The sequence below is a fragment of the Mizuhopecten yessoensis genome, unplaced genomic scaffold, assembly GCF_002113885.1.
Source record: "Mizuhopecten yessoensis strain PY_sf001 unplaced genomic scaffold, ASM211388v2 scaffold9385, whole genome shotgun sequence".
In the NCBI taxonomy this organism is placed as follows: Eukaryota; Metazoa; Mollusca; class Bivalvia; order Pectinida; family Pectinidae; genus Mizuhopecten; species Mizuhopecten yessoensis.
This window is the reverse complement of record NW_018408021.1, coordinates 68,248-82,203: the sequence shown is the minus strand read 5'-3', so window position 1 is coordinate 82,203 and position 13,956 is coordinate 68,248. Positions and strand designations below refer to the sequence as shown.

The window sequence follows — 13,956 nt, the reverse complement described above, 5'->3', positions numbered from 1 at the left end:
TATTGGTATTTTTATACATATTTAGTGTAACTGAAGCACTTTTGATTTTTGACCCCGAAAAAGGTGAAAAATAACACAAATAATAATGGGACAAAAAAGAAGCAGAGGTGTACATCCTTAAGTATTTGATTTTTCAATACTGCTTAAAATCAAATATGTGAATGTGTTAATTACGATTTTTTTTATTCAACTACATGTACTAATAATGTACAATAATATCTTCACGATACTTAAGGTTAATATCTACACGAGAATGCTTCGATCAACTCTATTGATGTAAATAACAAGGCATACAGTAACGCCTGTTTGTATTATATATCATACGTTACCTGTTAGTATGTGTAATTCTTAAGATGTAGCTAGAATGGCTTGTGTTTGAAAATGTAATGACATTCTAACCCAAAATAACTATATCTATAATATTCATCAGACAAACATGAAAAAGACTGGCTTTATGCATTTGTACATGATACGAAAAAGAAGTTGTTTTCTTTTTTCAAACATGAAAACAACAGTAATTTTGTGAATTTAAGATAGATTTGATAAAAAATAAAAGTGACAACCTAGCCGATCTAAAAAAAATATCAATTGTATTTCAACTTTTGTTTTTCTTTTCCATAAATCCAAAAAAAATCATATCTGATAATATGTGTGTATTGTTTATGTAAAATGTATCACTAGTTCATATTACTTTCAATCTTTTACGAAAAACCATTTTTTATTTTGTTAATCTGAGACCGTATTCGTTAAATTGTCTAGTGCGGAGTTTACCTTTTTATCAAGGATTACATTTTTTTCGGCTTATCGAAATATTTATTATGTCTTTGAAAAAAGAGGGAAGCATTTTTCCTATCTATTTTTAAGTCATGAGAGTGCATTTGGTGGAAAAAGTACTCCGAGCCAACACGATTCCTAATTAAAACAGAGTTTAAATAAATAAAACATTATTACACTCAAGCTTTTCTAAATCAGTCGCCACTTACCCAGTTACTTCACTATATCCAGCCCTTGGTTGCTGACACAGGACTCCAGCCACTGAAGCATGGAACGAATATGATCTAATGTGACCCAGACGTTAAATAAGAATATGCTTTAGGACTACGAAAGTAACAGCCAACATACTGGTTCATAATTATAGAAAAGATTTTTTTTTTAATCTGACAGGCAATTGACGAATACGGTCAATATTGTGTGTTTCCATATTTAGCTGATTCTAATCATTTAATGTAATAAAATTGCTTGATATATTTCTAATCGTTGTTCTTTATCTTATTATTATTTCGCAAAACATTGAATGGCTTATAAAACAGATGGAGATATTTTACAGTTTGCTGACATTTTGCATAGACTTTCATTAATAAATAGTTTCAGGCGATGGATTTCTTACCTCAAAAAAATAGAGCAGAACTGTCATTGAAAAAAAATGTATGAAAGAATTCCATTTCCCCTTTAAAATTCGAACAGCTTTCTGGAGTGATAGACGAAAAACGGTGCTGCAATAGGCTTGTTATGTGTACATACATATATATGTATGTAAGGCGATGGTCATTTGGAAATGAATCTACGGATAAGAGGTCTATTCGATAGCCACTTAGATGAAATGTCATCTCTTCTATTATCATAATCAAGCGAAGGGAACCAAACACTTACTTACCTAAAGAATGATTGAGAATCAAGAATTTCCAAGATTCGGGGCCCCTGACATTATAGCACAATCTACCATTGGTCACACTAAACCTATAACGTGCTAATCAATCCTTACAGACACAAATATAAAGGTGAACGTCAAGCAAACATAAATACGTATTAATTAAAGTACTTTGGTTTATCAGGGACTAGGAACAGAGCCCATATACCATTAACCTTCCCGGCTTTGGCGAATGCTCAACACCGAGGCCAAAAAAGAGATTTTACTTTGGGATAAGGCAGATTTATTTCGATCGCCTTTCTGTCCCTATGGGAATCATAGGTACCAGTGGGAAACAGCAGGTAGAATCTATGTAGAATCTAGGTATATGCGTTACTACATGTACATGTACATGCGTGAAATCTGTACTAGCTCTTTATATTTATGGAACAAAATCTAACGTCACGCTACCACGATTGGTACACTACCTAAATTGATACACAGCATAACAAAAAAGATATTTTTAGCATTTCTACCGAATAGTTTTGTTTTCAGGAACGTTTTAAGAGTACACGATGACTTCAAAGTAAATATATCAGAAAACCAGTAAAACCGACGTACGTCGACGAAATTTTGGAGGATTTTGAAGGGGTTAAATATAAGTATGTTTAAATGTTGATTTCTGGTCCTTGTAACCGGATAATATAAAAGTGTATATATACACGATTGTAGTTCAGTATGGTATTTATAAAAGCAATATATTTTGTTGCAAAAGGCACATCAACTAGTAGAAATAAAAACAAGTTTTATAGCCTGTGATATGGTGTACCAGTCTGGGTACTAATCACAGCCAAAAAACGGACGAAATCTCACAGCGAGTTAAGCGTTCTATTTTCAAAAACAAATTACTTAGAATCAAAACTTTTTCTGAAAATGAATCACCATGGGTAGTCCTTGTCAAGAATAAAAAAGACCATTCCGGATACAACTGAGATCTGATTTTTTAAATATCACTGAAAAACTGTCAAAATTGTACCAATTAATTGTGTTTGCGTGTCGACGTTAGTCAAGCAACTCAATTGTTGCTTAACTATTTCAGTATCCATGCATAGGAAACACAGTGAAATAAATCTTTCTGTTATATATTCTATTTAATTCTTCAATTGCGTATCCCCAATGATGATAATATACCCATTTTTACTTTACCAAAAATTGATGTAAAATATATCAATTTATTGTTCTTTTATGGAACCAAAATATTCACAGTCATTTACACTTTGAACATCATTCCACAGCCCGCTAACGCACGGTATATGTACATGGCAGGTACATATGTGCCCATGAGGCTATCGCATGGTATGCCATTCACGTGCACTCACACATGCATTTTCATATGGATCTTGATATTTTACAAAACACTTTTTTTTTTACAGAGTAATAACTAGATTGCATTTGTAAAAACGATTCAATCAACAGAGTGAAACTCGCTTAACAGTGAAAATCGTAACGACCTCGAGCTTGTAAACTCGTGTAAGGACGTGATATGTACATGTGAGGTCGGTCCAGAAATCACATCAGTCCGCATTCGATGTTTTCTTCTTCTTCAAGGTACAGTCCATACCACTTAAGTGTATTCTCGGACTTGATGTGAGCAATTCAACTATTCACAGGTGCATTTAAAATCCATTATATACAGTTAAAAACTAAAAGCACTATGGTGCACTATCGTAGGGGGGGGGTGGTCAGCCTCCTCGTAAAGATATCAAGTGAGGGGCTGTCTACAACTGCTGATGGTAATGTGTCCAACATCCTGATGGTGTCTGGAAAAAAAAAGTTATTGTTAGGAACAGATCGAGAGTGTTTTCATGACGAGTAGGGAAAGTGACAGCCTTTATAAATGCATGGCAGTGTCTTCCCGTGAGTCTATTTATGTCTATGAATTGGACGCTTTATTTCTGAAGTACGTGTGATTACACATTTCCAGGTAAAAACTCGATATTGGGTGTTGACATATCATCGTCACGCACGTGTACTATTGTTTACCAGGTGTAACATTAATTTCAACTTTGATATACTGAAATACCCGATAGGCAATACGGAAATGACGACACGGTGTACGTCACGAAAATGGACACTGATGACGATGTGTGGAGCCACCTTAACAACCTCAGCTTAGGTCCAAATATAGCTGTTATTAATCCTCAGGTCCCTATTACTATACATATAAAATGTGTTTGGAACTATCCTGATGTGTAACAGAGTATAAGGGGTTCAAATCAAACTCGGTAAAATTGACACCCCATTATGATGTAAATAGGCCTACTCTATCAATATATTATACCATTGTTCCAAGTCCGTGATCGAATAAACATGTATGTAGACACTAGCACAGGGGCACGGTTTCGGGATACTTTCGGTTAATAATAAACCTATACAAACCAGTAAATACACATTCTAAAACCTTATAAAAATTGAGGGTACCGAGGTGAAACCGAGTCCATGTGGACACTAGCTATAATAGTAAACTTATTCCCTCCTTTGGTTTGTGTTTGTGCATGGATTGTGTCTTTGTATTGTATCGATCACGGCCTATCGACAATATTTAAATGGAATTCATTCAGCTTTTCATCGATTTTTTTTTTATTGAAGTCGATTCCGCTGTTTTGCAGAGGTTGATTAACAGGCGTGCGGCGGACAATTTAAGGCGATCTTGATAGATCAGCAAAGACTTAATTTCAGGTGACCGAAAAATTAATTAAAAACTATTTTAATGAATAAAAACCAATGCATGGTGTCCCCATGTTTTTTTACACTTTCACTTCTTTATTGCGCCACTTTACATCATGATATATTTGTTTTGGTGTTATTAGAAATTATCTTATACACATAGATTCTACTTACCAACTCTTCCTAAATATTTAGGAGGGAGACTCTCGATTGTTGACCCTTTCAACCAGTTGAACAACACTAAATGAATCGCTTTAGGGTAAGATTGTCACTATGGGGTATATATACACACATTACACTTAACCTGTGTTATAATTTTGAGCATGCAGAATCTCTCCCATGGAAATTCCAAAAAGTTGGCAAGTATGGTACAGTTTAAATACAGGTTAATTGTTTAAATTGATTTTACGTCATCAGGATTTTTTAATGGATAATATTGTGCGTACGTAGAACATCATAGTTTGCTTTCAGATTCAAGTAGCAGAAAATATGTATGTTGTTTATAGTAAATAAAGTACCATACTTTTCATTTATATGAATGATTTAATTAACACTCTCCAAATACACATGCGTGCACAACTGTATTGAATACTATTTTACTGTATAGGTAAAATCACAACAACAATGGGTTTTCACTGTATCACGTGAAAACAGGTGTTGCATCATTGCATCATTTACTACCGGGTTAAAGGACGTACATGCGCAATTACAGAACACATACATTGAGGAACAGTTATTTGTGAGGACTATAAAGTTATTTGGAAGAAATTCGTACAAATGTATGTATATGAATTGATCACATTTCACTTTTTATTGAATATATGTGTATATGCTTGTCTAGAGCTATCTAGAATATGTCTCATCATTTTAAAATCATTACATAACGAAGGCAAATCATATCTAAAATATGACATAATGAAATAATATCTGTACGTACCCGGAAGTCATACAGGAAAACGCAATTTGGCGGTTGATATATACATGTACCCCGTTACATTAAAGTGCGATAACCAGCCGTTACAATTAAATAAACAACACCATTTGATTCGATTCTATTTTCTCCGATGACATACTCATTTCCATGACCTGGTTAATGCTATCGATTACGAAATCGCAACAGAAACTTATTGTCGTGTTATCAAATTCCACGAAAGGCGAAATATATTTTTATCGAGTACCGATAATTGTATCTTATAATTGTGTCCCTTAATTTTTTTCTGTGGTTATGTAAATTCATGACATTACAAATTATGGAAACTGAAACTTCTTATAAATTTTCAGTCTTTTCTTCTCTCCACCCAAACCGGAAGTATATAGTAACTACCAAACCAGACGGAAATCCGGATATATATTCCCTTGCGAACTTACGCATGTTTTAAACAGTTAGTAAAAGAAATAGAATCAAACGAGAGACAAAAAAAAAAGTATTTCAAGCGTAACGGCGTTATGGTAATGCACATAGGTCTGTTCTTCAATTACTTCTCACCTTATCCAAAACAAACATGTCGTGCAGTCCTGGAACTAGGTTAGGTAGCCAAACGACTCAATGCAATACAAATACTTCTGTTAACACCGAGCACAACTTCCCTGACAGAAAGGTCAAAAGTTCGATTCCTCCGAAAATATAAATTAAAATATACATAAATAATAAATTTACAAATTCCGTATGTTTAATATGTTGGGATGAACTAAGTATTTGCTTTGAGATTCATTTTTACTGTTAGATATTTTTAACTTTACTATTGAACAATGTATTCATTTTGAGCATTTGTAATATGCCCCGTTTCTTTTTCCATATATTTCATTGAGGCATTTTGTTTTGTTTTATCTATATTTTTACCGTCAAATGGACATTTAAAACTATTTATCTCTATATATGTATATATTCAATCACCGAGTACCGTGATGTTGACCATTGCAACATCAAAACGTATTTCTAAGAGGGTCAGGTGGTGTAGTGATATGAGCTATGGATATTTCTAGGCTAGGAGATTGGGTTACACTTGTGAGTTCGATGCCCGGACAGGGTACGAGACATAAAATTGTCTTCCTTTGTCATTTGTGATTCTATATCATTTATTTAACATTAAAGACCATGAATTATATACATTAGAGTATATTGGTCTGAAGGTTTAAGATATGAACTACATGTCGCAATAGCATTGCGTTTGCTTTATATTATATATATATATACAGATAAAGAAATAAAACATAACAAAATGATAATAATTCAGCTGTTATAGTTTAGTTCAATTTGTGTGTTAGTTTGTTAGGGGTATTATGACCTTGTAACAGCCAAGTTCATGCAATACCTAGGGTTATAACACCGAAAGGAAATAGAAGGTAAAAGAAAAAAAGAAAAAAACAGTATCTTTCTAAATAGAAAACAAGACGATCCCCCACCTCCCCATTCTGCAGGTGACCCACATACGAGTCTCTTACGATATGTGGTGCGATACAGATATTTTCCTTCTCTTAAACTGAACAGGGGTTCTGGTCCGAATCCTCCCTTTTCATATTTGCGATTGTTTTAAAATATGGGAGAAAGTTGTATATATAATATTGTTTTGTTAAACAATTATAGTTTATCACCTATCAGATCCAATGATTCAAAATTTATACCAGACACATAATCCATCGATATTTTATTGTTGTTGTTTCGTGTAAACAATTTATTTATTTTATTTTTCCATCGAATGACCTTTAATATATTGTCCTTTTTATATATCAACAAAAAAACATTTGTAGATAAAAGTGGTTGTAAAATGAGATATTCCTTGAAATGTTACATTGTTCATTATAGGTGTAGTGTATATTTGTCTGTACACAATCAACGTATCTACAATTACCTGAGGTAGGCGGGTTCCCAGAATTAGTCCCTGTCCTATCTGTCAACTTTCGTTTTGTATATCTGAACATGTGTGTACCTACGGTGCATACACACGTACTTATAAAACTTAACCTTCACCAGTTTCGTTCTAGTTTTACGTTATGAGTTCTCTGGTGCAGTATTCGTGAGCGTTTATTCAGCGTCATATCTGAGCAAGATGACATTAAAGCGACTAAAATTTACAAGATAATTATTTAGCAGTGAACAGTGCTCATGGCTTTATGTACCAAATATATTAATTGATTTTCTGGTTTTATAAGAGTTAAAATTGGTGGGTGTGGTTTTTAACTAGTTTATTTTAAATCTCTCAGTGTTGCTGAATCTAGACTTGGATGGTTTGTGTATTGATGAGACTACTTATTGCGACCTGCTCGGGTCCTTTAAGAAGGTAATCACACTATAGACGACACAGTGTTGCTGCTGTTTAATGTTAAAAGAAAGTTATGAGACTTGTATTGTATATGAATATTTCGCTCTATTCCCTATTGCTTGATAATAGTAGGAGGCACGGTAGTCCAGTGGTAGGACGCCGGGCTCATGACCGAAGGGTTGCGGTTTCGAGCCACGGCATGGCACCGTGTTGTATCTTTGAGCAAGATACTTTACTCCGCTTGTTCCAGTTTACTCAGCTGTATATGAGTACGTGGTTGGGTAGTGCTTGAATTGTTGAATGCTAGCTGTGAGCGCCGAAATGGCAGCACCGGCTGGATGCTCCCAAGGGAGCTGAGAAAGATGTTGGCTGGTTGCAAAGGCCCTATAACCATGGATAATAATTTGTGAACCACTTTGAGACGACCTACGAACTAGTTTGTGATAAAGCAGTATACAAGAACCTCCAAATATTATATTATTAATACCTTAGTATAATAAGAAAATAGTTCCTGATAGTGACAGTGACAGTAGTCAATATCCTTCGTTGACAATTTAGCAAGCTGTACAAATAAATTACAATATACCTATTTTCTTATTATAATGCAAATGGTTTAAAGAACAACATCATTTGACGAACGGATAATGCATTAGAGAGAACAGGGTGTTATCAGGACGAAAAGTGTTGGGGGTCCTATCGACTGCATGACGTCAAAACAAACGAAATACATTTCTATTTTCAAAATTTAATTTTAGAATATAACACGTCATATGATATCATCAGTTATTTTAAACATCTTCGTTTATCTTTAAAAAGAATGCAATCATATCTAATGTTCATTTAAATTAACTTATAACAATGCTCTAACGGTGGCTTCAAGGTCGGTAAACAAACTACGCATGAATTACGTGATACGGCGCGACATATTATCAATATACTATGTAGTGAGGTCACCTTTGTTACGAAAAACAAATATGTAATTTTGGTCAATAGTACTAGGCATACAGAATGTAAATGTTAAGTGGTATTACTTAGTTATGATTTAGCGATGAACCTGCTCATTTATAGAATAGCAAATGTTTCGTCAATAAGTTAAGTCGAAATCTTTAAACAGAAATACCCAGTGATAATTTTGTATTGATTTCGAAAAAAACTAATCCTTATAATTACGTTTCGTCATGAATTGCAATTTTAAACCAAAATCATAAATCGATACTAACACCTTGGTTGTCTTTCTCTTTCAGAAATAATGTCCGAACGAGTAAGAAGCGAAGAACAAGCAAGGGTCGTTGTGACTGATATCGGAAACGATTTGGTGGAAAACATACGACAGATATGCTTCAGGATGAGAGAATATTTCAAGATAAAAATATTCATGTTTGCTGCATGTATATCTAATGAAGAGTTTAGAGGGGCTTGTGGCGGTGGCGATAGACATATAGGTAATATTTATTATTACGATTTCCAGGAAAACCGTCAATTTGGATCACTTGATGTTTATGAAATACAAACGGGAGGTGGCAAGCTTATTCTTCCGGTGGGATTTCAGGGTGACGATAGCATGCATGACATTTCCAACAGTCGCTTCCCATCGGATTTCCACTCGTTTCCAAACCGAACAGATTATATAAATACTCATCTACTTGAATCGGATTTCCAGGAATTCTTTCAACGTGAGTATCGTAATACAGGAGTTATTAAAGACGTGGATGCTAGTAACGACGAGGATGCTAGTCAAGACGAGGATGATACACAATCCAATGAAACTGAGTCGACACCAATGCACACAGGAGGACGCAGGAATGCAAGGTATCGCAGAATGGCAATGGCAGAAGTCGGAGATGTCATCCATTCCCGACATGACCCTTGTACTCCCAGGATGAAAGGTATTACACAGCGCAAGCGCACGTTCCGTGAATGGTGCCTAAATGGAAAATGGGCGGCCGAACAAATGGTTAAGGCGGGATTCTTTTATACAGGTATGCCATTCCACCTATTTTAGGTTTGTCTTTTTTAAAAATTAATATATCTTTATCAGAACACATATCATAGCCTGCAGTGAAATATGATTATCGGAGATATCCCCCCCCCCCCCCCCCCCCCTTCATTTATGGGATTGTTTTCATCACTATCCAAAACATTGTATTCAATATTTTATAGTTTATTCTTGATAATTATTTATGTCGGATATCAATCTTAATTCATTATCATTTGTTGTTTATCTATTACATATATTTATATGATTTACGGTGTAAAGTAATACGTCATCAACAGAAAACTATCTAGATCCTTACTTAAAGTTTCATCCCCCATCACTCATTTTTTAGGAGTGTGGGGGGGGGGGGCTATTATTGATAACATTTACAAACTTTGAAATGAACAACGCCTGTAATACTTAATACACCATATTAATTTTCAAATTTTCAAAACTAATAAAAAAAAAAATAGCAATCAATATTTATGTGAATCACTTTATAAGTTGTATGTAACCATTTTTTATTTACAATATGATAGGGCTTTAATGCTGCAAAATTACCACTGTTTTCATTTTTTTGTAAATTAAATGCCGTTATTTGCTTTTTTGTAACTTTAGGAATTCGGAATCAGGCTGAATGTTTTCACTGTGGATTCCGCGGTTATATATGGGACGAAGCTCCTCTAGTGACGCATGTGAGATGGGCCCCAAGATGTAGGTTCCTGCGTAATACTTTTCCCCTTGATGTTTTATACGGCATACTCTTCAACCGTAAGTGTAGAATTTGTTTACTTATATATTTACATATATATATGAAAATGACGTATAAAAAAATAACAGGATAAGATAATTATTTCTAATGTAATAAAATATCGTTTCTTTTAAGGATCCCTACATCACTACCAAAACCTGTAACTAAGTATTGGAATTGTCTTTCCCTGTATGGTTATACATTTAACAAATCATTTCTGATATGAAAGCCAAACCTTGCGGATTTTTTATGAAAAAAAGCAATTTAATAGATTTGTACCTACACCAATGCACACAGGAGGACGCAGAAATGCAGGGTATCCAAGAATGACATTGGAAGAAATCGCACATGTGATAGATTCCCGACATGACCCTTGTACTCCCAGCATGAAAGGTATTGAACAGCGCATGCGCACGTTCCGTGAATGGAGCCTGAATGGAAAATGGGCGGCTGAGCAAATGGTTAAGGCGGGATTCTTTTATACAGGTATGACATTCAATCCTATTTCAGGTTTTTCCTGTTAAAATATATATATTTTTTTATCAGAACACATATCATATCCCGCAGTGAAATATGATTATCGGAGATATCACACCCCTACCCCTTCATTAAGGGGATTGTTTTCATCAATAACACAAACATATTGTTATTGTTTTCAATATTTTATAGGTTATTTTTAATGATTATTTATGTCGTATACCAATCTAAATTCATTATCGCTTGTTGTTTATCTCTTACATATATTTAAATTACTCCTAGATACATACGTCATCAACAGAAAAGCTATTTAGGTCATTACTTAAAGTTTCATCCCCCATCCCTCTTTTATTGATAACATTTACAAAATCTGAACTGAACAAAGCCTGCATTACTAACTTCATATATTAAAATTAATATTTTCAAAGATTATAGAAAATAAAAAAAACAAATAACAATCAACAGTTATTTGAATTAGTTTGTAAGTTGTATGTGACCATTTTGAAACTACAACATGATAGGACATTTGCGCGGCAAAATTACCACTGTTATTGTTATTATTATTGTTTGTTAATTAAATGGAATTATTTGCATGTTTTTCAACTTTAGGAACTGGAAATCAGGCTGAATGTTTTCACTGTGGTTTCTGCGGATATGAATGGGACGAGGCTCCTCTAATGACGCATGTGAGATGGGCCCCAAGATGTAGGTTCCTGCGTGATACTTTTCCCCTTGATGTTTTATACGGCATACTCTTCAACCGTAAGTGTAGAATTTGTTTACTTATATATTTACATATATAATTATATGAAAATGACATAAACAAAATAACAGCATAAGATGATTATTTCTAATGTAATAAAATATCGTCTCTTTTAAGAGTCCCTGCATCACTGCCAAAAACCTGTAACTATGTATTGAAATTGTCTTTCCCTGTATGGTTATACATTTGAAAAATCATTTCTGAAATGAAAGCCAAACCTTGCGGATTTTTTATGAAAAATGTTAAATAAGAAAAAAGCATTGTATCAAGGTAAGATCAGGATTCGAACACTGGACCTGAGATAAGTATATAGTCGCTTTAATCAACAGAGCTACCTAGTCCAAACACACTGGCCCAGTCAAAGATAACTGCATGTACGAAAAACTAGAGTGGTGCTGTCGAGTTTTTGTGTGCAATGGGACAGTGATCGTTAGCAACATTGTATTGATGACACGGTACTTAAAGATATTTTGAACATTGCATTGAGTATTTGATATATATAAGACTATTTGTGTTCTTTTATTTTAGGGAAACAAATGTAAACGTTCCGGGACTGGCACGGGATCCCTTGGAAAATCGAGTATTCTGTCGATAAAGAAGAAAATATATTTGACCGGCTGCAACACTGTCCCATATGCACCGTTGGTAAAGGGCCTGTCACACCTTGCCGATTTGTGTCGCTGGAGCTATACCGATCCCCGAAAATCGCATAATTTGTGCTGCGGTTTTAGCTCCGGCCACCCAAATCGGCTAGCTGTGACAGGCCCTTAAGAATGATGTAACCGGTCGGATTGTCATTATACTGTGTCCAGATTATAACATTTCAGTAAGATGGCACTATAGCATGGCTCCTTAGTGGCCCCATCGTCTACGGACACCGTCTTCACATGGCCTTAACTGTTGTGATGACGTATACGTAAAACCCAATCAATCAATACTAAATTAATCAATATAGTTTTAACACGAATATTTGGTTTGATGATACTTATTTTGTAATCAGCTTTTTATTTTGAACTCCTTCATGCTAAACTTAAGTTGTTGTACATAGTTATTTAAAATAATTATTCTCATCCTTCTGACTTGAATTTTTTTTTATATTTATCTCTTTTTATCTAAGATTCATACGATTTTGTATGTAGGTAGAGTACATGTATACGTGTTTTATATGTCCGGGTTGCTTATTTCATATGTTAATAATTATATTTTTTTTATATTCTTTTACTGAGTTTGGTAATACTGTTTCTAGATATAATCATCAAAAACGTGACATCTTAGCGTTATCGGAGATTACAAGAAATTGTTTCAATAACTGAAAATATATATTCAATTTGTCATGAAATATGTAATGGCTATTGGTTATAGCTTTTGGTTAGTGGTAGAATATAATCTATGCTTATATATATACATATATGTTATAACTGGAATATATTCACTGGCACATTTTACATGAATAACAAGTTTGATGTAGTTTAAGGACTCGCACAACTGAATCATTTACTATATGTTATTATTTAGCTTTTGGGTTAAAAGCGTTAATATTTGAAGTTAAACACTAGTGCCAACTGGATACGTACCTGACAAAGGCTTCAAAGGGCATTTTTGGTGGGTTAAGTGGTATTTGACAACCGCAAGTTTACAAGTAAAACCGGTGAAGTGGGAGGGGAATACCCCCTGACATTTGACCCCATATCAATCCGCTATTACATATTAAAATCTACTAAAACTATACGTTTTTCTAACATTCAATATCTGTAGATTTAATTCAATGTAAAATATGTCAACAATTACCTATTTAAATGATTTAGACCCACTGTATTAAACTGGGAATTTTTTTAGGTAAGGATTACAATCGTATGAAGTCCTTACATTTGATTGACTGATTTAATTGTGCGAGTCCTTAAGAAAAAAATATCTGTTTGAATCAAAATAAGTAACTTCAAAAAGGGTTGTCATACCTGTCCCTTTCGATAAATTCTACATATGTTTCGGAACTTTAATAGATATGGCCTTTCATTCCTTTAATCTTTAGTTCCACTAGTACTGACGATGCCTAAACGGATGTAATGAGTGGTGTAGCAAATCATTTTTCGAAGTGTATGCTTACAGATGGTCGAGCGTCCGAGGCGAGTAGCGCCGGAGGAGGGGGAGGGTATGGGAGCCGGAAAACATCTACTAGGCCCTATAAGCAATCGCCCGTGTTCTGATTTAGTCTAATTTTTAACAAGTAAACCCCGACTTTTTAAATTAACAATATATAATTGTGTTCTTCACAAAGTAGCTTTTGATTTACATAAAGCTTCGATATTTGCCAATGTGTATAGACATAATATAATAAGACTAAGATTTTCAAAAGATTTTTTTTATTTCTTTCCCTTT

General features: G+C 34.2%; 1 protein-coding gene across 9 annotated transcripts in view; it reads left to right on the top strand.

The window, feature by feature from the left end:
• LOC110457934 (baculoviral IAP repeat-containing protein 2-like) overlaps nucleotides 1–13,037 on the top strand; it is a 43,810-nt gene extending 30,773 nt beyond the window's left edge. For 6 of the 9 annotated variants that reach the window (XM_021509419.1, XM_021509417.1, XM_021509416.1 and 3 more), the window contains 3 exons: nucleotides 10,638–10,826; nucleotides 11,427–11,579; nucleotides 12,109–13,037. In XM_021509419.1, coding sequence (XP_021365094.1) covers nucleotides 10,638–10,826; nucleotides 11,427–11,579; nucleotides 12,109–12,122 — 356 coding nt within the window. In that variant the 3' untranslated portion in view covers nucleotides 12,123–13,037. Of the gene's footprint in view, nucleotides 1–5,044; nucleotides 5,134–8,858; nucleotides 9,594–10,207; nucleotides 10,361–10,637; nucleotides 10,827–11,426; nucleotides 11,580–12,108 lie in introns of those variants that run through there. The other 3 variants (XM_021509412.1, XM_021509420.1, XM_021509421.1) reach the window with 3 other exon arrangements.
• The last annotated feature ends 919 nt before the right edge of the window (nucleotides 13,038–13,956 follow it).